This window comes from Ornithodoros turicata, chromosome 10 (genome assembly GCF_037126465.1).
Source record: "Ornithodoros turicata isolate Travis chromosome 10, ASM3712646v1, whole genome shotgun sequence".
Lineage (NCBI taxonomy): Eukaryota > Metazoa > Arthropoda > Arachnida > Ixodida > Argasidae > Ornithodoros > Ornithodoros turicata.
The window spans coordinates 33953271-33980541 of NC_088210.1; the positions used below are offsets into that span (position 1 = coordinate 33953271).

The 27271-nt window shown below is 44.5% G+C and overlaps 1 protein-coding gene across 2 annotated transcripts; it reads left to right on the forward strand.

The window, feature by feature from the left end:
• Positions 1–657: 657 nt before the first annotated feature.
• Positions 658–26947, forward strand: LOC135369987 (coiled-coil domain-containing protein 50-like). Of its 2 annotated transcripts, XM_064603625.1 has the most exons (13): positions 658–672; positions 925–1035; positions 19628–19690; positions 19961–20099; positions 20428–20518; positions 21189–21258; positions 21420–21470; positions 22006–22172; positions 22624–22659; positions 23380–23538; positions 23604–23698; positions 24337–24521; positions 25263–26947. In XM_064603625.1, the coding sequence occupies exons 2-13, from the start codon at positions 954–956 to the stop codon at positions 25421–25423; spliced, it is 1299 nt and encodes a 432-aa protein (XP_064459695.1). In that variant the 5' UTR covers positions 658–672; positions 925–953; the 3' UTR covers positions 25424–26947. The 2 variants fall into 2 exon arrangements, with proteins under 2 accessions (XP_064459695.1, XP_064459696.1); XM_064603626.1 differs by lacking the exons at positions 658–672; positions 21420–21470 and having other exon boundaries at positions 774–1035.
• Positions 26948–27271: the final 324 nt, after the last annotated feature.

Consider the following 27271-nt stretch of genomic DNA (forward strand, 5'->3'; position numbering starts at 1 on the left):
TCTGCTTTCTCCATCTTTACGTGTGCAGAAATTATGTGCAAATGTTGTTGCGCAAGAACATTGAACAGTCTTTAGGTTGTCTCCAAATAATGAGCCTCGATCTTGACTAGAGTTCGTACGGAATTCGTTCTGTTTAAACTTCAGATTTAATCGCAATTTTTTTGTCTCTAACCTAAAATCGCGAAATCGGGATCCCCTGCTAAAACACTTTTAGCGACAAAAAAATCCAGCAGAGCGTTCCGTTAATCATTTTATATTTTTGAAGTAGCGGAGTGTTTTAGTTTCTGTGACTGAAAGCGGAGGCTCGCGTTATTTTTTCGAAACATCGTCTGCTTTGGACTAAGTGCAGCGAGTGGTCTGGCAACGGCTGCCTGGTGTGCTAGTTTGCCTTCTAGCATTCTAGGTCATGCCTGTGGGTATACTGTTGCCTTCAACGGTTGACAATATTGCAGGAGAATTCTCCAATGCATATAGAATCGATGAATCGCTAACTTGTTGAGGCTTTTGCCCTGTACAGGCGATAAAGGAGGAGTTACGCCATATTTGTCAGCCAGCAGCACGCGGCTCTATGGCAGACGCCATAATAGGTTGTCCAATTTTTCACACGCACTGAAGACTCAAGCTTCAACCACCTTGTTTATATATTTAGGAGAGAGAAAACGAGGTTGGCATGTAAGCGAATCAAGTCTTGTACCCTAACGCAACTTGTCAGGCCTGGTGCACATATTTTTTCAGATTTTACGTTTAACTACATGGTAGCGAGGCTACACGACACAAAAGAGACTGCTTCCGAGGGTGGGCGCGGCAGACGACTTCCATCGGTGTTGATGTTGAGGTCGAACTTATGGTGGCCGTCGTTGTGTTGATGTGGTGTGGAATTGAGGTTCCTCTTTGTTCCTCTAAATTATGTTCGTGATTCTCCAGGTGCACCAGCGGTGAGTCGTCGCGCTGCAATGGAATGTAGTGTAAGAAGTATGGCCGAAGCAAGTGTGACGGATGACCAAACTGTTGTTCCCGAAGGACGCGTTGGACAAGGTTTGTCATTTTTGGCGATCAGTCATGCTCCGTGCACAGCGAGGGCAACTTAGCTTTTCATACTGTACTGTGATATGCGCCTAATCAACAGTTACACTCAGTAAACGAATCAGAGACGTATGCACCTTCCCTGTTGTCAAGTGCAATTTGAAAGGACGGGTTGTCATGTGCATGTTTGGTTGATGGGTGCGTATGTTATCGATCATGTGTGGTCTGCGCTAGCTGGGGCATAGTTATCGTCTGCTACCTCAGGAAACTAGGAGTGAAGTTTGGGGAATCTTAATACAAAATGGTGTTGCGTTATCAGATTGTTTTACTGCTTGTTATCTCTAAGCTTATCTTGTAGATTATTTTGGTGTAAAATTACATGGGCAAGCGTGACAGCTCGTTCACGTCTTATTGAGCTCTCTATCATATCAACGATAATCACATTTCGATCAGGCGACAGTACATTGCACACACACTCTCCCGTGTGTCATTTTCAGTTGTCAATGGGGCCAAATGGCGAAATACAGATTCAGTTGCAACAGATCGCGCTATGCATAGTTCGTGCTTCCGGAAATTGCATGAATACCCGGGACAGGAGAGCTGAGAATCCCTGTTATCAGACTCTCTTATGGAAATGGCAACAATAACTTTGATCATTTTATTTTGAAATACGTTTTGCATAAGCGTTTAGAGTCTCCGTCTTGATTTTCATTCCCTGTAGTTTGCCTCTGAATAGAAGTACAGTCTAACTAGAGGCAAAGCGTTGCTTCCTTAAACGGATGCTACTGTGGCAACCGGGGCGATTTAGCGGCCTTCGATGATGTCAGACGACCTTGCTGCGGGGGGCCGTGTTTTGCTTCGTTCTCCCTCCCGGTAGCAGAAAGTTCGTGAGGCACGCTCGTCGGCAAGGTGGCTCGCTGTTTCTGCCTCAAAGAGACAGTCTGAAGCCATTGGATCATTCCATCGTTTCTACGTGTGGATACCAAAGCAAAATTTTATCCAACACGGCGTCGTATCTTTTCTCTCTCTCTCTCTCTCTCTCTCTGATAAACAAGATAAAGCGGTGCCCAAGAACAAAAAGAAAATCCACAGTCCACCTGGAGACGGCTGGGGATGACAAAAATAACAAAGGATGAAGCATCAAAATTTAATACGAAAAACTTTAATTAGAAAACAAGATAAATCTAGATAAACGAACACCGTTTTCTTCACACCCCGTTTCGATTTTTGACGTATTCATGAACAATCCAAACTTCACTGACGTCACGAGGATATGCGACCGAAAGAGGTATGATTGAGGACTGTTTTGAGATGCGATAAACCGTGACCGGCAAGTTTTGTCCCGAACAGGTGGCTCGATTGTAATGGAGAAAGAAACACCGGAAGCTACTGTCGTCATGGCAACGAAAGCGCTCGCTATAAAATTCATCTGGCTGCGGAATTTTCTTTAACGCAGAGCCTCGATACGACTTGGAACTTGAACACTGATAGACAAAAGTAACAACACTTCCAGCCTCTACCATTTGCCACTGCATTTTATCGTATCTACCATTTCATCTGTGATTGCAAAGTGTTTGTAAAAAGGTCATGTATAAAAGGAGAAACAGAAGAAAAGAAAAAATGACAAAGGCGATGAAAGATGAAAGTCACTGAAAAGGTTAGCCAGCTGTAGGGATCGAACCCACATCTTCTGGATTGCCGGTCCAGGGCTCTACCAATTTAGCTAAGCTAACACGCCTCTCCAGCGACTTTCGGGGTGCAATCGGCTATCCAGAAGATGTGGGTTCGATCCCTACAGCTGGCTAACCTTTTCAGTGACTTTCATCGTTGATTTCGTAGGCAATTTGAGGCTTTGTTTGTATCTGTCCCTTCTATGTTGTTCCAGCCTCAGAACATCAGTTTATCTCATGACAAAGGCGTAACCCTCGCTGTTAATCCTCAAAAATGGCTGCGTAAATGTTTCGTTCCGTAAAGCCCCTTGCCTGCCCATTAGCCCTTTGGCTCGTCAGGTGTGATAACCGGACGCAAATTCCATCGCGAAGACGCTCTGTGAGCAGTAGAGAGAGAAAAGTGTGGGTGGGTGCACCTGAGACCGGAAGTCCGCCCCCCTAACAACTGCACAAAGGGGGGTGACCTTCACTACCCTCACCCAATGCTGCCTCCGTTAAGTTGTCATGTGGGGAGCAGACGCGTCTTATATTATGTTCAGACCTCTACTGATTCCGATCGGCCGGTTCGGATCAGTCTGCCTCCAGACAGAAGCAAAAACGGCACGGGACGAATAGAAGAAGCCCCAGAAATTCCGTTTCGAGGATTATCCCATAAGCTGTTCTAAGCTTTCAAACGTGTCTCCTGCGTAACAGAGAAAAGGCTGTATATAGTTTCCGATGAGTTTTCAGACATGGAGCCGGTTGTGAGTTATCGGAGTGACTTATTAAGTCGAGTGTATAAGATTCCATGTCCCGTTATAACTTTGGATTAGTACTTTCGAATAAGGTTCCACTTTTTGAAGCCGTACCTGTAAAGGTAACCTAGTATCCTTCGTGCATACCTCTCCTTTTCCTGTTTGTTCTAGATCACTCTAATGGATTTCTCGCAAGACGACGTCATTCATTCTCGTTGATTCTCGAGAGACTTCGGTGATGTCTTTGCGCGTTGCGTCTGCGTTCAAGAAATGAAACTATAATCTTTCCATAAGTTTGCGGATGCAAAACCTTCTTGTGTGACGCTCGTAGGAAGTGGTTATTCTTGGCAGTCCTATCTCAATCTCCCTGTATGTGCATTGCCCATAGCCAGAATTGCTTTCCGGTTGTCAATGTTCTGGGACATGGCATTGTTGACAAGTTGTGCTATATGTTTCTCCCAGTCATGGGGAAATTACTAAAAAAAAAAAATTAATAATAATAATAACCAAGGCACAGTTACAGTTCGCCTGCAAAAATAGTAACCGATATACAGAAGAAAATGTAAATAAACGTAAATGTAAAATAAAATGTAAAAAAAATAAAAACACACAGTACAGTGGTGTAATCTTGGAGTAAAAAATGAAGTTACAAAGATGAAACAGCTGCTTCATCCTTGTAACTTCATTTTTTAACCGAGATGCTGTTACAGATGTACTTTTTTTTTATGCAACTGGCTTACTTTTTTTTTTAAACGCAATTGGCTACAGTTATCTCGTTAAAGTATCTTAGTTACTATACAGTTACCTTCTAAGAAGAAAAAAAAAGAGTTAAATAAATGTATCTCTCAAAAACTTGGTTTTCACACTTCTACTGTAATAGCATAGTTATACGGTGTTATAAGTAGAGAATTTGGGATAGGATTGAGGTGACAAAGTTCGTGGGATTCCTGGATGAAAAAGACGCCAGTGCACTTGAAGCGTCGACAAAACGACGCCAGGGGACTGACGCGAGAAAAGTGTTACCATACCTGAGTAACTTAATTGGTTACATTTTACAGTTACTCTAACCAAAAGCGGTAACTAGTCGTTGTAAAAAGTTACTACAAAAGGTTACCGTTACAATCACACGTTACCTGTAACTTGTTACTACTCGTGACTGCTTTCTCCCATCTCCGTCTGTGTTGTCTGCTTTGTCGTTGTCATGGCAACGAGGCTTCTACTACTACTACGCATGTAATATACATATTATGACAGGGGCGTCACCCGCATTCCGCGAGTCAACAACATGCATAAGTTTATAAGATGCTGCAAGATTACGGTGTCATACGACAACCATCATCAGCAGCTCGTCCGCTAATACGTCATTCGCAACACTGAATACTGCCGTTGAGCGACGCCCTCTTCCACTTTCCTTCATACAGTAGCTGCTTTCATGTTTGTGGGTCAGTGTCTCAACCCTTCGAAGCAAATTGCAGCGTGTCTGTTTATCTCATACAATATGCGAGTCGCGTTAATGAGTCCAAATGGATAATTACACGCTCATAGTTATACAGATGAGCGCGGATAACGTTGTAGTATCCGCGCTCGGTGTATCGCATCAACGCGGATGTTGAGCATATCCGCACTCCCGCGGTCATTATACATTTGTAGGAAAAATGTACGCGACGAAAATGATGCGTTAGAAACGTTTTTACTTTTCAGCATGCAAACTTGCTTGGGATAACGTTACGTTTTGTATTCACTGCGAGCTCTCAATTGTGACTCACCCTTGTGGGACGTCGGCAGAGACACGGATGCCCTTTTGCGGATAAAATGCGGTTGTCGGTGTGAATTTGCACTGAATTTGCACGTTAATGATGTGTCATTGTCCTTCCTAAGGACACTAAGCATACGTGGTGCATTGTGTAGCTGATTATGCTGATTTGTTTCCAATGTGCAGTGCATGCATTTCGGGTATATGTTCCTTTATGTGTTTTTCTACGGCTAGATTTTGATATAACTATCAATGATGAGTGATAAAGGGTCGTGCCCTAGTCAAGCAGCTTTTTTGCTGCTTTTTGGCCACCCTGTGATGTACAGGTTTTTACAAATGTTCCAATAAATGAAATGAAATGAAATAAAATGAAATTACAAGGCGTTAGATTTCTAACCGCAAAGCAGGATGTCACGCGGGTTTATGCGCGCGGATCCGGGTATATATAACAGCACCCGCGCAATGCCTCTATACTCAAAAACCAGTTCCCGTGGCCGTAGTGGTTAGCATGATCGCTTTCCACGCCGAGACTGGGAGGGGTGACACGGGTTCGAATCCTGTCACCGGCTGTGCTTGTCTGGAGTTTTCCCCCTGGGTTTTTCTGCGTGACTTTCCAGACGAATATGTCTGCATAGTTCCCCCTTGGAGTGTGCCCCAGGACGCATACTAACCCCCCTGTCCCCCACTTCTTCCTGCTGTCCTCTCTCCATCTGTCCACGTCTGTACGCCGCTCATATAGCCACAGTTGCTTCGCGGTGCTGACACGGAATTAAAAAAAAAACGGCGTGGTTTGAGGTGTGCGGCAATACCCGGTTAACGGTGCGACATCTTATCTGCGGGTGCTAAAAAACAGGTGGACAAACCGCGCCACTAAAATGACGGATGCGGATACACCTATTTCAAACACCGCGGATGCGGATACTGTCAATGTTGGCAGGTCACCTCTTGTCACAGTTGCTTGGCGATGTTCGAATTTAAAAAAAAGAAAAAAAAAGAATAAAGAAACAAGCACTACGCTTGTGAAAGAAGCTACGCCCATCAAACTACGGGCATGGAAACCCTCCACGCTCACATTCCAACTATAGAAGCACCCGCTTTCTTGGAGCGTACCGGATTTATTATACTCGCTCCCAGAAAAAAAAAGACCGATTGCGACCGATTTGAAGCCGAATTGAGAACGTGATCGGAATTGGATGCACGCTCAGCGATTTTACGGTCGATGGGTCTCTTAACAACGCACAGACGACGGAAGATGGAGAAGAAAAAAAAAACGTATATAGAATAAAGAATAATGCGAGTTCGGTCGGATATATAGAAGAGTCGTTTGTTTTGAATATTGTCCGTCGTTTTCTGGACCAGAGTGTTTACGCGTAGACTTCCGAGAGGCAAAGACCAACGGCCTCGTTCCAATCCCTAGATACACAAACTGATCTTTTCCGATAAGTTGATCCGGAGAGGCCATTAAAAAAAAAAAAAAAGTGGGGAACGAGAGCTCCGTTTTGTGCACGTAATCTTTGACTCACTGGATCGGAAAGTGGATTTGACGAAGTGGGTCTTGCTTTCTCTGACACCCTAGCCACGCGGCAAACTTAATGCATTAAACGGAGTGACATTTACTTCACCTCCTAACCAACCATCGTCTCGAATGACATCGTTTCTTTCTCCTGATTTGTTGAAAACAAGTGGCGTACGCCTTTTCTGCTAAGATTATGTTCCGCATAATTGTCACCAAAAAAGGCGTACGCCTCCTGTTCTCAACAAATCAGGAGAAAGAAACGATGTCATTCGAGATGATGGCTGGTTGGTTAGGAGGTGAAGTAAATGTCATTCCGTTTAATGCATTAAGTTTGCCGTGTGGCTAGAATATAATAGTGCATTCAGTCTGGAAGGAACAATTAGATGAACATTCACTTATTGGTTGATTGAACATTGACCAATTCGAAACCACTGAGCAGTGCAGCATGACCACGCTCAAACACTCATCTCTGGTAACCCCGCGTTACTTTGCTCATAGCAGTTCCGTGCCGTATGGCGGGCCAGGTTTTGGCATCTCCATACTGTGCTACGAAGCTGAAACTATGGGATACGGGAGTAATAGAATAATTGAATTGAATTGATTGAATAGAATAATAATTGAAAGTACTCTGTATACAATGACGGCTGACGGTGATCAAACAAAGAACGCGTAGCGAACGGGAAAACAGGCAGGTGAACTTCACACGCAACGCAACGGTCCCTCCGTGGGGTGTCTTCCGTCTGGAAATATTTTCCGTTTACCGCTCACCTGTTTTGCAACCAGTTTGAGCAGATGATTTCTCGCTACCGGTGCAAGCCTAGAAAACGATGCAGGTGCATATACCGGTACCGGCGTGTCCACAGACGTGCCACTGCGGTGGGCGATCACTGGTCCTAACTTTCACGGTGTATAAAGTCAAGAACTGTAACTTATCAGTGAAAAACTGCGTCATTTCACGCGCATATTTATTTATTTATTTATGTACCCTCAGGGCCGTGAGGCAATACAGAGGGGAGTGGTTAACAATCGGTAAAAAGATGTCAATGTAAGCAGCATACAAAAATATTTCCAAACTAGGTCCACACGAACGAAAATTGCACTTATTGAACAAATTGCACAGATACGTAGGTATATGTGAAGAAAAAAAATGAAGGATTTGAGTCTATTAGAGACAAAAAATAATAATAATAATGACAAGCTATAAGTGTACAATATGTAGAATGAAAAATGGCTACGCAGAGAAATAATCGCATAAACGCTTGTGAAATTGCTTGACGTTGGTAATGGAGGTGATGGATTTACGGTACTGTTGATGCCGTACAAAAACTGTAGATGTACAAAACGAAACCCGTAACGTTATTGAAGGCTCAGGCGCGGTAACTTTTTACTGTCATCAGTTCTGCGGGTTGTGGCGTTCTATTGCCACTCAGTATGTTGCTCCGATCGTGCATCCTGGGCCGACTTCACGAGGAACTAAGTCGCTCTGTGTTTGCCCTATACAGCGTCTGCGAAAAACCTATAGAGAAAACACAGAGACAGCTACCCGATGCGGGGATTCGAACCCCGATCACCTTCATGGAGTGCAAGTGCTGAGTAGAGAAGCATCCGAGATTATAAATGACGAATATGCGTGGAGGATATACATTACGCAAACAGCCACTCAGCTACCGAAGGTGACGCAGACAGCGAGAGGTCTGTAAGACGTATAGGTAGCCTAACACTCAAATAGGGTATGAGGAGCCACGTGACACAGTCCGGGCGAAGTCGAGCGTGTCTTATTATGGTGGAGGTGATATGGAATGGTTGGCCCCCTTTTGCGGCTGTGGTTGTTACGCTTGAGCCCATTTGGACGCCTGCCTTTGCCTTTCAGCTGCTGATGCCGCCGTGTGGTCATTATTTTCTCGTTGTGACCAGCTCGTTTCTGCCCACCTCTCATGCAGGCTGTGGTTACTTCAGACATGTACAAGATACTCAAAAATGTATTTAAGATAAGATAATAAATACTAACGTTAGAATGTAATTAAGATAGAGTATAAATACATGAAAATTAAAGTAATTAGGATAGAGTACAAAATACTTCAAAAAGTATTTGAAATACAATTAAGATACTATTTATCCTTGAACGCAAAAAAGTCACCGGTCACTGGTCAAGGCGGCAAGTCGCCGCTAGGTGACATGAATCACCGAAACCCTGCTCACTACACAAGCCACCGCTGTGTGATAGGAGTAATCTAAACACAGGTCCCAAAAAGATGACAAAAACATACCACATAACTCCACTGAGTATATGTGACCCAGAACAAAGCAAACTTCTAGCAGGTCACTGCTCGGCGAGGTCAGAATTCGGCGTCACCGCGTCAGGGCACACATAATAGAACCCTCACTTGCCAAGGATTAGGACACACGGGGCAAGATCTCTAAATGGAGACTTCCAAGAAGGGACGCTGTCCAGGTCAAGTCCGAGGGACTCGGAAAATTTCCACTGAACAAACAACATAATGGAAAGACGAGACACAGAAAATTTGAGAGGGAGATCCAAAATATGTAATTAGAGTATTGAGTAGAAAATACCATAAAATGTATTTTAAATAGAGTACAAATACACGAAGCAAAAAGTATTGAGTAGAGTACCAAAATACCGCAAATTGTATTTAAATACAATACTCCAAATACGTACAAGTCTGGGTTACTTTATCTCCATCAGGATGGATGCACTAAGGCAAACATACAGCACTGGAAGCAAGAGCACGACGAGTAATTATAGGCAGCTTGTGAAAACAGAAACCGAGCTAGTTATACAGTTACCTCGTAGTAACTCAGTGAGTTACAGCTATATACAGCTACCAAGTTAAAGTAACTTACTACGGGAAAGCAGGGTTGGACAATACAAATGCTGAGACGAGGTTTTCGAGAGCTGCATTTACTGGTACTCTCGTCTCTTGAAAGGTAACTGCAGACGAAGTTCCTTTACTCCGCAGTTACCTTTCAAGAGACGAGAGTACCAGTAGATGCAGCTCTCGAAGACTTGGTCTTTGCATTTGTACTGTCCAACCCCGCTTTCCAGACGAATGCCGGCACAGTTCCCCCGAAGTCGGCCCAGGGTGCATAATAACGCTCCCACCCTTTCCTGTTGTCCTCTCTCCATCTGCACACGCTTACATCGGTCGGCACTTTTCCTTTAAGTAACGACCGAGTACTTCGCAAAAGCGGAAGAAGAAATGAGCCGCAGGAAACAAGAATGAATGCGGAAAGCAACAAACCGCTTCACGATTAAAGTTCAATTCCGCTTCACGATTTTCGATTTATTTTACTTGAAAAGTTGGTTTCACCTATACACCTACACAACGCCGCTGTCAGTTTCCTACCCCGTTAACACACGCCACATTTACATCAACTGGAATTACATGGAATTACATGGAATTACATTACATGGAATCAACTCCCTGTTCATGTAAAAACCATTAAAAGTATTAAAGCGTTTAAAAAGTAGAGTACGGGAATACTTTACCACTGAGAGCTAGGTCTTTGTGCATGCAAAGTCAAAGGGAGATAGCAGATTCGCAACAACCACCTTGTAATTTAATGACGCTACGGTCATTATTATGATAGGTCAGTTAGGGTTGCTGTTGATGATACCTTTTGCGTGTATACGTGTTTTCTCTTATGAATATTTCATTTTTTCTCTTGCACAGGACTGTTGTATGTTGTATGTGTTACATGTATAAATGAATTTTCTTTTTGGGACTGCATCTCGGGCTTGCCTAGCAGTCCCTATTTAACAGTTCATGTAAATATTCCATGTAAGAAAAAATAAAACAAACTTCCAAACATCAAAACTAAGAGAGGCCCTAATACAACCACCATTACCACCGGTCTTTATAAGCGGTGTTTTTCTCTCGCTTTCAATTCCGAGTCACCGTTATATCGACTGGCTACATTCTCCTTAGTTCATGAGGGCAACCACATTTCGAGTTGGACGACTTTCTTTTCACACAGACGCCTCAGGGGGCCTTAAAGGTGATATGGGAAACTGCTCAATGCATGCTCACATCTCGTATGCGGCGCTCCATCTATCTTTCCCGCGCCGTTTCCTCTCTATATAAATGACGGTATATATGATAGGTACCTGGAATGTGTTCCGTTAGATGTATAGGCTCGTGTCTTTTTCGATTCAACAGAATCGGGTCACATGATTCCATTTATAGCCGTTATTTCCTTTTAAGCTTTCTCGGCGTAGAAGGTGACCGTGATGCACGTATTTGTGGTTTCCTGCTGCTGCCTGGTCCGCCAGGATGTCTCATACATAACGAAATCGTTGCCTCTGGCCCTTATCACCCGAGGCTTCGAGGCTTCCCTCGAATGGACACCATCTTCCTGGCTATTCGCTGCGATATCGACTTATAGGGGGCGATACCGTCACCTTTCCAGTGTGGATAGCACGCCGGCCGATGTTCAGAGTTTATGGTTCTTTCCCGTAATTCTTGCGTATATTCACCGGAAGATCAATTGTGCCGCTACGGTACGATGCCGTGCGGTTCCCCAATGCTCCACCTACTGTACTGAACGCGGAATAAACGTGTAAAAGCAGACGACGCGACGAAGCTATCCACACTGCTGTAGTTCATCGTTTCTCCGCAGCGCGCCGACACCGTTCGATCTCGGATGCGAATATGTCATCCCGGCGTTACCGACCGCAGTTATAAAGAAGCACTGTTTTGCACCTCCATGTAACATACGGTTTGTGACATGCTTTGTTGCGTAGCGTGCTTTCGGTTTGCAATCGGTGTTTTTATCTCCATAAACAACGGGAATTAGCCGAGGCAGGCTACATTTAAGGAGAAACACGAACACGTTTGATTTATTTGTATCTCCCCTCTCGTTACTCTTTCGTTTTGTGTGTTCAATGATATTTGCGTATGTCGTTATTCCCCTCTCCCTTTAATGCTGCATAAACTCTGAGACTTGGATTGTCCTCCGATCGACTTTGTTGTCTGGGGTGTCGATTCGACCGGCTCTCAGCAACTTGCGCAATGCAATGAAGCTTTCTGCTGTTCTCTAGGAATCAGTAACCAGTCACTCTACCAACAAAACAGTCAATTCGTTACTAGGCGTCTGCTATGACCACTAGCGTAGAAAGAAAAATAATAAACTTGGCATCCATCTTGGAAAGTTCCTGGTTGATTTACAAACCAACGCGTTGACCTTCAATTAAGGGGAGCAATATCCGACAACCCCCCGCGATCGACAGACTCGGCTAACAGTCCACGCATGCTCATTTCGTTCCTATATCCGTTTTGTACGTATATGGTAATTCCTGCGAGAGGCGAGGTCGGAAGCTAACTCCGAGCATTGTACAGTTGATTGCCGTGCGGAGCTACCATTGTGGGGCTCCGTCTTGTACAGGCGGAGAGAGCCTGTGGCGAATTGAGTTCTGCGGCCGATGAAAAGGGTCTGGGCGCCAAATTGCAGGGTGCGATGACGAATGAATATACAGATGCGTCGAATGGCTTTCATTTTACTTGGATCCAGTCCAAGTGGGAAGTTTTGCCTTTCTTCAAAGGGGGGCACATCTTAGCGCGTTTTTTTCTATATTTTTTTTTTATCTCGTTTTCACGGTTGCGTCTTTTTTAATGTCATTTTTTTTTTAAAGGCAGAACGACGCAGGGCGTTGTCGAGTTGCGATTTTTAAGTATTATATACTGTCGTACGTGCGTGCTCTCGGGCGCTACTACGTAGTAGTTTCTGCTCACTCAATATACTGTTGCTTTACTTGCTGAAGTTTGTACTGCCTTCTACTTGCACCCGAAAAAGCAAAACAAAATGAAAACAAGTGGAAATGGCGTTATGCTTTTAGTAGTCCACTCGTTTGTGTTTTAGCTCCAAGGTCATCTTACAGACGTTGGGTAGGTGGGTTGGAATCCTACCACTGTGCTCTGAGGTTTTTCGGCAGATTTTCCGGACGAACGTTTGCACAGTGTGGTACACCACACGCCTGTGTGGTGTATTTGCACCTGTATATTCTCTATAGGCACAGTTCCCCCTGAAGCCGGCCCAGGACGCTTATTGTATACGTGTTTTATTGATATGACGTTGTGTCATTCACCGTTAAAGCGCGCGGGTTATTAATACTACCTTTCGCATCTTATTAGCCTGCAGTCATGTTAGTAGAACTCTATTTGTGTGAACAAGAGAGAAACTGATGTTCAGAGGCTGGAACACCGTTCGTGTGGGTTCGATCCCTACAGCTGGCTAACCTTTTCAGTGACTTTCATCTTTCATCGTCTATTTGTGTACTTAACTGTGTTCCATGTGCCACACCCCCCATGGGGTATTTAAAATCCCCCCCTCCCCCATGTCGTTCGTTTGTGCCCTCCTCGCATCGCGCGTAACCACTGTGGTTTCTCGGTGCAAACACGGAACGAAAGAAAGGATATGTATGTATGTATGTATGTACAGTCAACCCTCGATTTATGAACCTTCGATTTATGAATTCCCTCGTTTTGTGAACACGAGCACGGGGAACCAAACTTTTTCCATTCATTTTTCCCTCGTTTTATGAACCTCGATATTCGAATAATGAACAGAATTTCTGGGAACCAACTAGGAGTTGCCCAGCGTTTTTGCCCTCAATTTATGAACGGATCGTTCCGAGGTCAACAGAAACCTTCAAAGGGACAATTCCGTGGTCTTATGAATGACTCCTGAACGGACAAAGCGTTTTCCAGGTATTGCACCCCCGGTTCTTATCCCCTCGAAATCCGAACAACAAACTGGTTTTCCGGGGAAGGCATGCTCTAAAGCAAAATTAAACAATTTAGTATTGCATAATAAACAGAGTGTGAATGCGCTAACGTCTGTTCTTTGTGAGATTGATACAGCAGAAGGCATGGTCAAAAGCAAAATTACACAATATCAACTCGGAAATACTGTTCCATTTGCTCGATAGTACTCAGTTAACTGAATTTTCGATTTATGAATCCCTCGATTTATGAACGATTTTTCGGGGAACCGAGGGTGTTCATAAATCGAGGGTTGACTGTATACCTTTTTCGCATAATCGTATCCCGAAGCGCACTCTTCATATATACACGAGGAGTATGTCACGTTCACCATCAAACTCTGCATCACTTCATCAAGCGAGCCAAGCGGGACGGAGACGACGAAAAATGTCACGCATATTTCAGTCTGTGCTCGCTCGCTGCCCGAGCGAAGAAGCCCCCGGGAGAGACGGTTGTGTGTACTCGGTGTACATATAAACAGGAGTGGGAACATTATGCAAAGTGAGCTATATGCCTGAGGCCCCCCCAAAGAAAGTGGGGCGGCAACATTTATTCGTCCATGGCTGTCGGGAAGGTCGTTCGGAGAAACGAGACCACGTTAGCGAATGTGATTCGTCAATGTTAATTGTAGGAAATAATTAAATTTTTAAATGTTCACTATATATGTGGGTAGGAAGTGTTTTGTTTTTTGTGTTAGGACCACGAAGAAACTGTGGGAGTTTGTGGTGTAGTACATAGTGTTGGGTAGTAACTGAATTACGAGAATTTTTTTTTTTTTTGGGGGGGGGGGGAAGTAACTTTCAGCTGTTTACCACTTTTGGTGAAAGTAACTGCCAAACGTAACTGTAATAAAGCTGCCCGGGTAGCGCTATGTTTGCATGTTCCGAATGACTTTCTCGTCGTGAACGCTTGGCTTGGCTATCTGTAAGTCTTTACGAAAAATTATTCTTATATATATATACTCGGATTACTCGTGAGTAAATATGGGAGAGGAATGCTCGCAGCGTGGAGGTTAATGTTCGCTACGCGGATAATTTGCGGGAAAGTTCCGATTTGACTCCGGACTGTTGCTTGAACGGACAAAGAAATCGAAGGACTCCCAGGGCCACTGGTGGAAGAGGAGACATTTTCTCGAGTTTGAGGAACACACTCAGTCTTGTTTCGCCCTCATCGTCTTTCTACCAGCTTGCTCGCACCATTCTCATTCTGTAAAGTGGTGGGGAGATGACCTATACACAGGACCAAGACATTAAAGCTCTTAAGGTACTCTGCGCCTTCTTAAAAGATAGCTGCATATACACTGCCGTTCGCTGCGTCTATAAGACAGAATCCAAACCAAGAATGACTTCTTTTTTTTTCTTCAGATAATACTTACAAATTTGTTCATCGTAGATCCGCACTTCTCTGTAGTGAAGAATAATGTGTGTGTTCCAAGAAAATATAGATACGCTGCACATTAAAGACACCTCAGGTGGGCAACATTAATCCACGGACCGACCCCCGTTTACGCGGCGCTCATAAACATATAGTCGTCTCGCGACGTATATACCCGCGAATTATCGAATTATCCGAGAAAATAGAGCTTCACCCGTCGTGCTCTGTTACCCGTATACCCCGGGCTTCCTTCTGTATTCACCAACTGTTTCTGCTCGACCCGCACAAAAGGCTATACTCCCCCTGATACACGCTTCAGTGAATGCCATGTCTTCTCTGCGTTTGCGCCTTTGTTCGAGGTACAACGTTTTCGCCCCGATCGTTTATTGAATTATATGGGTCGAGGTTTATTGAGTTATACGGCTCTGTTTTAGCGAGAATGTTCGCCTAGCATCACGGGTCGTTAAGTTGGAGCTTCGCTGCGTCAAGACATTCAACTTCGTCGGCGCTTGTAGCATATCGCGCGTTTTTCTCCGTCGTTCCTGTAGCTTCTGCAGAGCTGTGCACGTTACTCAAAAAAGAAAAAAGAAAAGGAACTAAAGACGTACTCGTTCCTTCGAAAAAATAGTAACCAAGTACGCTACCCGTTACTAACAAATAAAAGGAACGCGTTGGAGGTAACGAGTTACTTCTATAGTTACATCTGCATACAAGACAGCAGAAATAGCGCAGGATTCACTGCTAGCAGTGAATCCTGCGCAGGCTTTCTGTATCTAGGTGGTGTTGGCAAGAAGCGACCAGACCTTGGGTTGATATGGCGTGGCTGCGGTGGCGTTGGAGTTGGTGAAAGGTCTCGCCGTTGTCGGCCTCACAGAGGTGGCCAACGTCACGACTGACGTCCTGGGCCGACTTCGAAGGGAACTACGCCGACGCATGGCGCTGCCATCATCGCACGCTACCACGTTCACCCCAAAACGCAGCCAATGGCATGAAAGCTTTTAAAAGCGCACGCGCTTAGGCGGTTCCTTCGGCGTTTTTTTTTTTCTCGATTCTACCGAAAAGCGTTCCAACTACACAGCATCACCACCTGACTCAATTCCGCTTTCAGCGCGTCGCAACTTTTCCTTTTTTTTTTTTTCGTGCGTTATAAAGAACGCGACCGGGCGGCCAGGCTCCTTATCTAGCCTGCATACTTACATGCGAGAGTATTCCTTTTACGAAGCTCCCTCATACTTTCAGTGGCGTCTAATGAACCGGGACATTTTTATGAACGATGTAATCAGGCGACTGTAATCCTGTTTTCAAGGACAATTGGAATAATAGCCCTCTTGTCCGAAGCTTACCCTTGCGTGACGCGGGATAATGGAACCATGTGAAGCGAAGGAATATTTACGTTTCAAAGTGGGCCTTTACGTTTTTCTTCTTCTCCTTCTTCTTCTTCTTTTTTTTTTTCTGTCCCTTTGCAGCTGCAGATTGATGAGCCTGCTTTCTGTGGCATGTATGAGACACAAAAATGATGCATAGCAATGAGGCGTCCTCCGCTGAGGAGCGTTTTCATGTGGACTAAGCGGGGTCTCTACCAAGAAAGATGGAAGTCACTGAAAAGGTTAGCCAGCATGTAGGACTCGAACCCGCATCTTCTGGATTCTGCCAACCTGGAAAACCTGGAAGACAGGGAATTGTCAGGGAATTTTGATGTGACTGGAAAAGTTATGGGATTGTCAGGGAATTTGGTCAAAAAGCAGCTGAAGTCAGGGAAAACCGCAGATTGGTGACGCGAGTGACGATGCCGCTGCAACGTTACCGCGACTAGCAGTTCGCCAGTGCGACAAGCTGTGGGGCAGAAAAATAGGAAAGCCTCACTAATACTTAATAAATGGTCCGTTTTATGATGGATCTGTATCAAGACGTATAGGAACAGGCACCAAGTTCCCTTTTTGTTTTTGTCAAGGAATTCGCTCGAAATAGTCAGGGAAAACCCGGAAAAGACGAGGAATTTGAAGGCTGCAATTTGGTATACACCCTGAAATCGAGAAAATATGTCGTTGCATGCTTGTTTCGTGTTTAGTGGATTTGTTTATAAGAGTAGAATGGCGGTACTTCCTTTACCATAGAGAAACCCGACTAAATAAGATAGATTAGAAAATACAATTTTATTTGGTGGCTTAGCGGTTATAGCGTGATCATCACCGAGACTGGGAGGTGACGCGGGTTCGAACCCCGCCCCCGGCTGTACTGTCTGAAGTTTTACCGGTGTTTTCCGGCAGACTTTCCAGGCAAACGTCAGCACGGTTCCCCCTGAAGTCGGCCCTGGACGCATGCTAACCCCCTGTCTCCTCCCCATTTGTTCCTGGTCTCCCCACGCCTGTAACTGCGCCCGGTCTCCGCTCTCCATCGCACGCTGGAAGACTGCCAGCAGCTGTGGGGGTGGGGAAACGGGAATCGACCACGGGGGAGCAATGTTGCCAGCTACCTGGCATATTGCAAACCTATAACGACATTCTTCTCAAAGAATTTTTTTTTTTTTTTTGATTGCGTGTTAGCGCCGCGAAGCAACTGTGGCTATGAGCGGCGTACAGATGTGGACAGACGGAGAGAGGACAGCAGGAAGGAGTGGGGGACAGGGGGATTAGTATGCGTCCTGGGCCGACTTCAGGGGGAACTGTGCCGACATTCGTCTGGAAAGTCTTCGGAAAACCCAGGGAAAACCTCAGACAGCACAGCCGGCGGTAGGATTCGAACCCACCACCTCCCAGTCTACAGCACGACCTTGGTTACCACCAACGAGCGGACGCCTTAGCCCACTCGGCCATGCCGCTGGTCCTTCTCAAAGAATTAATTGCGTGATACTTCCGCGTCAAATAGAGATTTTGGGAGAATACAGTCACGTGGATTCCAACAGCGTAAATTCGGTGGGATTCCGAAGACAGCAGACACTTAAAAGACACTTCAGTGACAGTTAAAGGGGCGGTAAAAGACCCGTCCGTAAATTTTGGGTACGTAAGAACGATCGGAGCTGAGCTCTAGCTAGAGGCGATAAAACCCCCAGTGCTGGGCCTAAAAGAAGGTCAAGACCAGGAACGACACACGACTGCACTGATAGCACTTTTAGCAATGTACAGCTGTAGAAAATTGTAATCGCCAGAATCCCCAAGAACCGGAGTCGAAAAACAGGTGACCGCAGGAACCCACTTTATCGTCCTTCGAACATCATTCCATCACGAAATACAGACAAGTCCTCCTCCAATCACAGTTTACCACGCTTATACCCCTCGGAAAAAACCCCCAAACTTCCTCCTCCTCGTCCTCTATTTCTATCCCTTCAACGACGAAGTTAACATGAAATCCGTAACAACAGCCGACCCGCCCATATTTTAACCTCGTTTAACTCTATGAGCTCTAGCACACGCAAGAGGCCTTTGATCTGCACGCCCTCTACAGTACCCCATCCTCCTTTGGCGAGCCCAAAAGAGAATGAGTGTTGTTGACGTCATACAGTGACGTAGCAGGGCCCGATGGGAGTGCTGATCAGGAGACCCACTCGCGGAACCTTGCTTCTTACACTGCTGCAGTGTCACGTGATACGTCACGGCCGTAGGTGGGGCCGCGCTGCTCGCATTGCGGATGGCTTCTCGGGGTGTTTTTGTAAATTGAATCGCGCAGTCATAAAGCATCGTTCAGCGAAAATATTTTGCGCGATCGCTCCCGATGCAATTGTATACAGGGTATCACACGTAAAGGCACACAACAGAGCTACCTTAGTCGATACAACCAAGTACATGTTGTTAAGAGTTGCCGAAGTTGACAGCCAGTATTTTTGCGTTTATGTTAATTGGCTATCATTAATTAAAATTAACTAACTTTTTAATTAGTGAATTGAGTACCAAGGTGTCAATGAACAGGTTGTAGAGCACGTTGAGACATTTTCGAATAAGGTACCCTCAACGCGGTACCCGTTACGGGTTTCTTTTTTCCTGCCAAAAAAGAAAGCCCGCAGTACCACGTGACTGCCTGCTCGCGCGCCTAGCGCGCGTCACTCTTCGGGGCGTCGAGCCGTCTTGTCTTCGGCGTTTGCCCTGTGCTCAGGCTTGTTTACCATTTGGTTTGTCCACCAGCCTGCCTGTATATATATGCCGTTTTATATCTAAAGTCACTGGTCTTACTTAGTTTTCTCGAGTTTTATCGCTCCTGGAACGCCCTCACGCGTCTAGAGCAATATTTATCCCGAGGCTAACATGGACAACAAATCCTGTCTGGCAGAGCATAGCCCGTTTGCATAAAAGTTGAGTTCGAGTCCCATACTCAATCTCCAGCAAAGCTCGTTGCTTACTCCAGCGGTCGTTGCTCTAGCAAAGGCGTGAGGGCGCTCCAAGAGCGACGCGCGTAGACGCGCGCTAGACCCGCGAGCAGGCCGTCACCCGGTACTCTTTTAAATTTCGCGGGCATCCCTTTTTTGGCAGGAAAAAAGAAACCCGTAATGGGTACCGCGTTGTGGACACTTTATTCGTAAAAATTTTCACTTTCTCTACGACCTGTCTATTGACACTTTAGCTCTCAAATCACTAATTAAAAAGTTAGCTAATTAATTAAAATTAATTAACTAATTAGCATAAATGGAAAACAATAACTATCAGCTTCGGCGACACTTGACAACACGCAGTTGGTTTCATCCACGAAGATATAGCTTGTCTTTTCTCTTTTTTTAAAGCTTGGCAACTGTTACGTGGGACCTCCTTCACCTTTAACCCCTTTACTAATCCGATCTTTTACCGTTTCAGTGTGTAAAGAATGGGTAGTTCGAGAAGATGGTGTGTTGGCGTACAGGCTGCAGACGCAGGAAAGTAAGTGCCCTTTTACGCAACTCTCACGCTCGCGTGAGAGAACTTAACGCCCATGCGTGCTCTTCACTGGGTACCTGCCTCGATATTCTCTATCGGTTCTGCTCTTAAATGTAGAACCACTTTACATAACGAAAGTAGCTGTTAAAAGCGGTAGACGTGCTTCAAATAAAGTACCCTGCTGCCACGAAAATTTCTGTTGCACGTTGTCGCAGGTGCCTCTTCATTTGAATGTTGATCCTCTGTTCTTGCACTTCCTTTCTCAATGTCCAGTCAGTCAGCACTACAACCTGAACCGCACCAACAACCAGCTTTTGAGGAACGACCTGCCATTGGCCAAGACAGTGCAGCGTACGGAAGAAGAGGAGGCAACCATGATTCGAGAAGCTTACGAACGCATGCTGCAAGAACAGTGAGTACAGAATGTATCGAATCGTAATAGACGGGGGAAACTATGTAGAATGTGGGGTACATCAACGGTGGGTACTATCAATGCAACCTAGAACGAAGGAGGCCCTCCCATTGCCAACTGTCCCTCACCTCTTTCGTTGTGTGGGTACGTAAAGTTGGCTGGTGCAGCAATACACGACATGGTCGATGAGGAGCGATCATTGTTTGTTCCATAGGTGGCAGTGGTGTTTGTGCGTGAGTAATACTGTTAGGAACCAACATGTTTTTGTTGGACTGGTTGACTTGCAGATAACTTTGTGTTATTTTTCTTTTTTTCTTTTTTTTGTTAGGGAGGAACACGATGCCAAAATTGCCTTGGAGCTCCAGCAACAGTTGCAGAGGGAAGCAGCCCTTCACGCAAGTTTAGAAGAGGAAGATAAAGTGAGCGATGACCTTTATCCTGAGGTTGATGACGACAGAGCATTGCGGTGCATCGTGATAGGCGAACCTGAGCGATGGGTAAAAAGCAAACTGACACGACACAAACTCGTGGTGTTTTTTTTTTTTTGCCTGTCACTCAGGCTCGCGTATCATGGGGTTCATCCACCATGTAGTTTGCATCTACGCCATGTTGGTGCTAGCAGTACATACAGCGAACACTCGAGTTCTTGTATATTCTGGCATAACCGCAGATGAAAATTATAAAATGGGGAATGGGGAATAGAATGTGGAAAATGGGGAATGGGGAAATTAGGCCGGAATGTACAACAAAACGTCGCACATGACAAAAAAAAAGCTATCACCAAGGGAAGGACTAAGAATATGGCACTACAGATGGTGCATGAAAATGAATTGAACAACTGAAGAGTTCAGCTAGGAGAGATGCGAACACTGAGATCTTTTACGCGTCTGTCTCCTGTGTGCACTCTTCGATTGTTCAGTCATGTGTCACCGTTTCACCCAAATTTCCGCTGCTACTGAAAAAGAATTGTATAATTTCGGGTCACACTTCCGACGTTTTGTTGTATCTATGTTGTTATTGTATGTTGTTATTGTATGTTGTTATTGTATGTTATTATTGTATGTTATTGTATGTACGTGTTTCTTGTAGAGGCTAGCCCTGGAACTTCAGAGAAGAGACCTTCCCAGGAAGCTTGAGAAGATCGAGAGAAGACGACGAGGTAACGTTTCACCGTTTTACATATTTTGCGAAGATGGGGTCGTCAGTGCCACACATATGTTTGGACCGCTCGTAACGAAACATGTTCTTTTTTGTGTATGTGTAGTAGTAATGTAACAGGCATTCATAGCATTGCTACATTCTGAATATGCTGACTTTCAGAAGAAATACCGTTCCCGTGGACACGCATTGAAAGAGCATTCTTATGGGCATGTAAGCATTTAAGTTCGAGAACTTATCCTGGGTTGCACTGCAGCAGGCATGTGTTACGCACAGTTTAGTTACATTCTTTGCGGAAATTATATATTTTACCTCTTTATTTGTGTTTCTTGTAATATGCAGCACTGTAATATTGCAATAGATAGCCTGCATTCGCAACACTGAATATGCTGCGCTGTGCATATGTTGACAAGCTCATTCATGGTGGATATCATTCACCATCGCATCATACAGAATTCTGTGATATTGACTGCCAGGCTGTTATATGGACGATGATGTTGAATGATGAGTTACGATGTTTACAAGGTTGGTGGGTTACGATGTTGAACGAATTTCTAGAAAAGCACCAAGCAATGACCATGAATTATCGTGCACAGTCACTTGTAACAATGACAGAAGATGCTTATATAACACGTCATCAATCAAGTGGGATGTTTAGAACACGCTGTTGTATGCTCGTACTGCTCAACATGCTGCGTATCTCAACACATAAATCGTGTTACGAGCATGCTGTATTCTTACACCGCAGACGACGCATTGCCAGCTGCATTGCGAAAGCTCTCTCTGGGAGCCAGCGGTGATACTACAAATGGAGGGGACGACCTTGGCGATTCAGATTTCTCCGATTTTTGTCTTCAACCCCCCTCGCATCTGGAAGGGGAGCAGCTGAGGAAGTTTTGTGAAGATCAAGATGCTGTAAGACCATTTTCCAATTGAAATTGTATTGAATTGTGGATGTATGTGGATAAGCCGCACAATTACTGTTAGTAAAAAAGGGTTGTACGTGTATGTGAACGAGCTGCAGAATTATTGTTAGTAGAAAACTGCTCTCGGTGGATCAGTTGGTTAGTGTGTGTACCTGCTAATCCCGAGATTGCGGGTTTGAAGTGTCTTGGTGGCAGGGTACAAGTTGCTCAGATACGTTGTCCTTCATGAGTGATGTTAAATACGGCGTGTGGAAATTTGACGCACACCAAAGGAGCCCCAGGGTGGGCAAAAAGTAATTTTGGGGAACCATACTTTATTAATAAATATTTACGTAACATTATCCGCATAATAATTACATAATTGTTAGTGCTTCAGCTGCCTGTTTACAAGCAGGAGGATCGTGACTGGGTAATGAAGCGGATGATTGCCGTTATTGCAGGAGCTGGCAAGGTTACTGCAGGAGCAGGAAACAAAGGTAAGGAAACATCATTTGCCTACGTTTGGTCAAATTAGTATTACAGTCTCGTTTTTGAGCATCCCCATGCGGACAGATCTTCTCATGATAGTGTGTCAGAAGCAGGTTATTAGTGTTGGATGTCCCGGTGACCTCCAACAATCAGAATCTGATCAGTGCCCCGCTGGACCTCTGAATATCGATTGTCAGACATCAAGAATCTGCATCCTGTTGGACATTGCAGGGAGGTGAAACCACCTCCAAAAACCATGAACAAAAAAAGAAAAAAGAAATAGGTTAGCTTATGTTTGAGTGCGCCTCTATGGTTCCCTCCCTGTCGTAGAGTGCCAGCTTTACATCCTTGTTTCTTGAACATCCATGTGAAACCATGAGCTAGAGCACTGCACTGAGATCATTCTTAAGCCCAGTCCCGACCCGATGTGTCAGTACCTAGGCTTAAAGAATTTCTAGGGTTCCTTGCATGAAAAATTTGTGCGTTACCCGGCTCGGCGCATCAACTACGTAGTACATATTAGGCTATAAAAGTTGACCGTGCCTAGCAAACAGTGGCATAGCACAGTCCTGAGCCCAATCTGGGGCTCGGCCTGGCAAAAAGAAGGCCTTTATACTGGCTGTGCCCGAGCTTTTGGCTAAGCCAGTGCTCTGCCACGAAGGAAAAAATGGGTTGGTGTGGTGTTTGGGTGTGTGGAGTAACCACACCTCTTTTCCTTCCACTTGCAGAGACGTGGTCCAAGTGCGAGGGACCGGCAGATTGCCATCGAAGCGCAAGACAGGGAACTGGCCAAACTTCTCCAGGACCAGGAGCGAGCAAGGGCCAGGCGGGCTCGTGAAAAGGCCAGGCAGAGAGCTCAGATGCAGCAGCAACAGCAGCAAGAAATGGTAACTGAACCGACGTTCAACAATGGCAGGCCGGTATAACCTGCGACCGTGTCCACTTCTTGCAGGACACCATAGAGGAACTGGGCCATACCAACCATCATCATCACGCTGTGCCAGAGAGCTCAAACGGCCAGCCCACGCGAACGAAGAGTCAAGAATCGTAAGTAATCCGTTCCACGCCAGCTAAATCTAACGGCATTGCATGCAGACAGTTTTCAGACGCTACGAGCAGTTTTTTCACTTATGGCATCCAATCATTTTTATTTATATTTATTTGTTTTATTGATAATGGTGGCCACCTTTTTGGCAGCCAAAGCATGAGGGGGTAGGTAAAAGGTGGTACAAATGGCAGAGAGGCAATACAAACTATGCCAATAATAATTTTACAAAATGATATGTGCACACAAAAAGAACAAAAGAATGGAAAAGGGCAGTGGCTAGTCATCCTAGTCTTCCTCTATGCGAACAACAGAAATAGCCATCTTTAGGTCTCAAAAGGTGTGTCAGAGGGTCCTGAAGGGACCTGCGATTTTTTTTATATAGTATATATATAATGTAGAACCTCTTTATAGTAACTCCTCTTGTAGTAAAACTCTGCTTATAGTAAACGAGAACTGCGGTCCCAATAGAATCCCATACATTCAATGGCACGCCCGATATAATAAAACTCCCGATCTAGTAAAATTTCATCATGGTCCCAGAGAGTTTACTACAAAGGGGTTCTACTGTAATATACGCTAGAACTCTGCAGTGAGTGCTCACCAGCCTCCCACATAACAAACTTGTCACACTTTCTAGTGTGCCAACTAGTGAAGGGGACATGTCGTTCCTGGTGGGTCCCGGAGTGAAGAACATAGCAGTGGAATTGGACCCAACGTTTGAGAGGCGGAAAGAATCCCTAGAGCGGCAGGGGAGTGGAAGCAGCAACCGGAGCAACAGCAGCTCTGGCATGTCGCCCCTCACGCCCCCTCCGTCCGCCATAGGTATGCATGTGCGCTCACCAGTTCATGGGGCGGTCGCCTTAGCCCATTTCTCACAATGGCTAAGGCAGTGTAAGGGTGTCAAACCCAGGGTTATTAAATCGTGAAGACAGTTTTTGAATTTTAGTCAACTGCCACCTGAGAGATCATTGCTTGGGTGTTGGTGAGGCACAGTGATGGGAAAAGTACCCCAAAAACTATACCTAAAGTAAAGTACAGCGTACTGGAGAAGTACTCGTCAAGTACATTGCAGCGTTTGTATAGTGCCACTTTTCACCTTTTGTTGGTTACAAAATTCGATAAAGTGATTCTGTTTCGATTGGCTAACTGCTAATGCGAGCATTTTTTGCAAATCTAGTTCCCAGCTAGTCAGTGTAGTTTTAGTTAGTGCTTACTCAAGTGTGACAAATGGCATAATTTTCATTTACACGTGCAGAGGCCACGAGCTGTGCTAGCGGAAAGTACAATTGAGCCTGTTTATAACGATACTGACGGGAACGAAATCCGATAGTTATCAGAGCATCATTATACATGAACTTTTACAAGCCCGCTAGTCAGGATCACATCAACATCGTGCATCATCTTCACCAGCTTGCTTGCTTCCTAGCCATTTTTTCAAAGTAGAACCATCACTTGGTACTCTTCATCACTGGTGAGGGTTAAGTATTCTGTTTGTCCTAATTGTTGATCAGCCCCTGCAATTTTTATTTACGAGGCCATATTTTGCCCCGGCTTGTACTCTAGGAGGTTCCACGTCAAGTCCTGCACTGTCCAATGCCTGTTACGTGGATCCAGACGAGGGTGCTGTCCCTCCCTACATGCCAATTCAGGGACAGCGACGCTCCAAGTCCTTGGAGAAAGGAAAGAAGGGCAAAAGAGCGAGAGATGCCTGCCGTCAACAGTAAAATTAATCGCGCACACAGTTAACCACACGTCATTACACGTGAACATTGTCTGCTGTCACGTCCTCACATGCTTTCATTTATCGACAGAACTGTTTCTGGCCAAAAGTTTGATTTGTTGTTTTACCACTTTGTGCTACTCTTTTTTTTTTTTTTCTGCAACGTGAAGTTCGGACAGACGTTGCATTGTTAGGTAGCTGCAGTACTACTATAGTACGAACGTAGCAAGAGAACCGAAATTTTGTGACTTGTTCGTATGAACCGTGCTTGTGTAATTTGTGAACCACATGAAGAAAAACGAGGGAAAAGTAACGAAAAATTGAGAACGAGCAACAAGAAAAAAAAACTTTAGCCTGCACATCCTTTATCGAGCTGCAGAGAGAGCCTAGTATTTCTGAATTTCTTCATAGAACAGTAAAATGGGGAAGTACTCATATCAGTGCCCATTCAGTTCAGATCAGTTCAGTTCAGTTGCATAAGTGACTGCATGTAAACTGTGTGCAGCTTAGTTCACAATATTACTACAACGTTTGTTGTTACAAGTTGGAAGTCATGTGTTGTTCATAATGGTATATTTTCTTTTGTACAATATTTTTCAGATAACTCATTTTTTATACGGAATACTTGATACAGCTATCTTCCAACAGTATCATTGGTTTGATACCTGACTATTTCTCAATTCTCGATGAGAGCACTATATCTGTTCAGGAACAAATTTTTTTTTATCGATATAATTTTTTCTACATTTTGATGGACAGGCACATTTTTATATCCCAAGTTCTGGTCACAAAGTGACTGTATACTTAGTATGTTCCCAAGACTCATCTTAGAATGTTAGGGTTGAAACAGATACAATAGTTGGCATAAAGCTTAATTTAAAAAAAAAGTTTTATTTTTGTCATTTATGTGGAATACTCTCAGCAATGTAATTCATGGTCTCTATAAAAATCTCATTTATCTTCAGCTATGCCCATATCTATTACCCACTCAGAATTACCGTGTAATTATTAAATGGATTTTCAAGAATACTTATCTCCATTAAGCATCAGTAAAGGCTTTGCTATAGTGAGCAAGCCAGAAATATGAAAGCTAGTCTCAAAGTAAATTATCGTCAGTTACTCTGGGAGAAAAAAGAATTCTATGTATAGATTAAGAATATGTACATACATGCTATATGTAACTGAAATGCTTTTAAAGATCGCATGAATTATCGTGTAAAATATGTCTGAGTTTCGTTTTGTAAGCTCGCTTTGCAAGGTGCCAAGCAAATTTTCTGCATGTAGCAATCGCTCCATCTTTTGAGCCTCACAATCGTGTAACGAATCTGTCCCTGCTTATAACTTGTGCATTTGACTTGTAAACAGACTGAAGCCCAGTCTGTATGTAAACTTCAGTGCATCCAACAGTCCTGGACCACACAGTGCAGCACATCTGTTGCCACACTGCTTCCTGCAGTGCACTCAAGAATACATGTACTGTACAATGTGGGCATAATCCAGCTCACAATAAAGGCATTTATACTCTGTTTCTTCAGAGGTGATGATACTACGACTGCCTTTGTACATACAGGTGTTATAGCGGCCTTCCTTGACATAGTGAAGCTTCGGAACACGAAGCAAACAGCCCTGCACTGACCAGAATTGAAATTGAAAATTGAAATAAATCTATATTGCTAAGATTATCTGAAGTATAACTAAATGAGCTGCAGAAAATATCCTGATTATGTGCGTTTCCAAGTCAAGTGGGGGCCAAATTACCGAAGTTTAGCTGTGCATGACCACTCTTCCCCAAATGGAACTGCAAAAGATACTACAGTACTGCTACAGTGCTACTTGTACACTCACGCTGAAG

What these genes read in the sequence shown, in the direction of transcription:
- LOC135369987 (XM_064603625.1), top strand. Translation starts at nt 954, where the DNA reads ATGGAATGTAGTGTAAGAAGTATGGCCGAAGCAAGTGTGACGGATGAC. An exon ending in AAGAGCATTCTTATGGGCAT is followed by an intron (nt 21,471 to 22,005) that starts GTAAGCATTTAA and finishes CTTACACCGCAG; the next exon opens with ACGACGCATTGCCAGCTGCA. An exon ending in TTTGTGAAGATCAAGATGCT is followed by an intron (nt 22,173 to 22,623) that starts GTAAGACCATTT and finishes CCGTTATTGCAG; the next exon opens with GAGCTGGCAAGGTTACTGCA.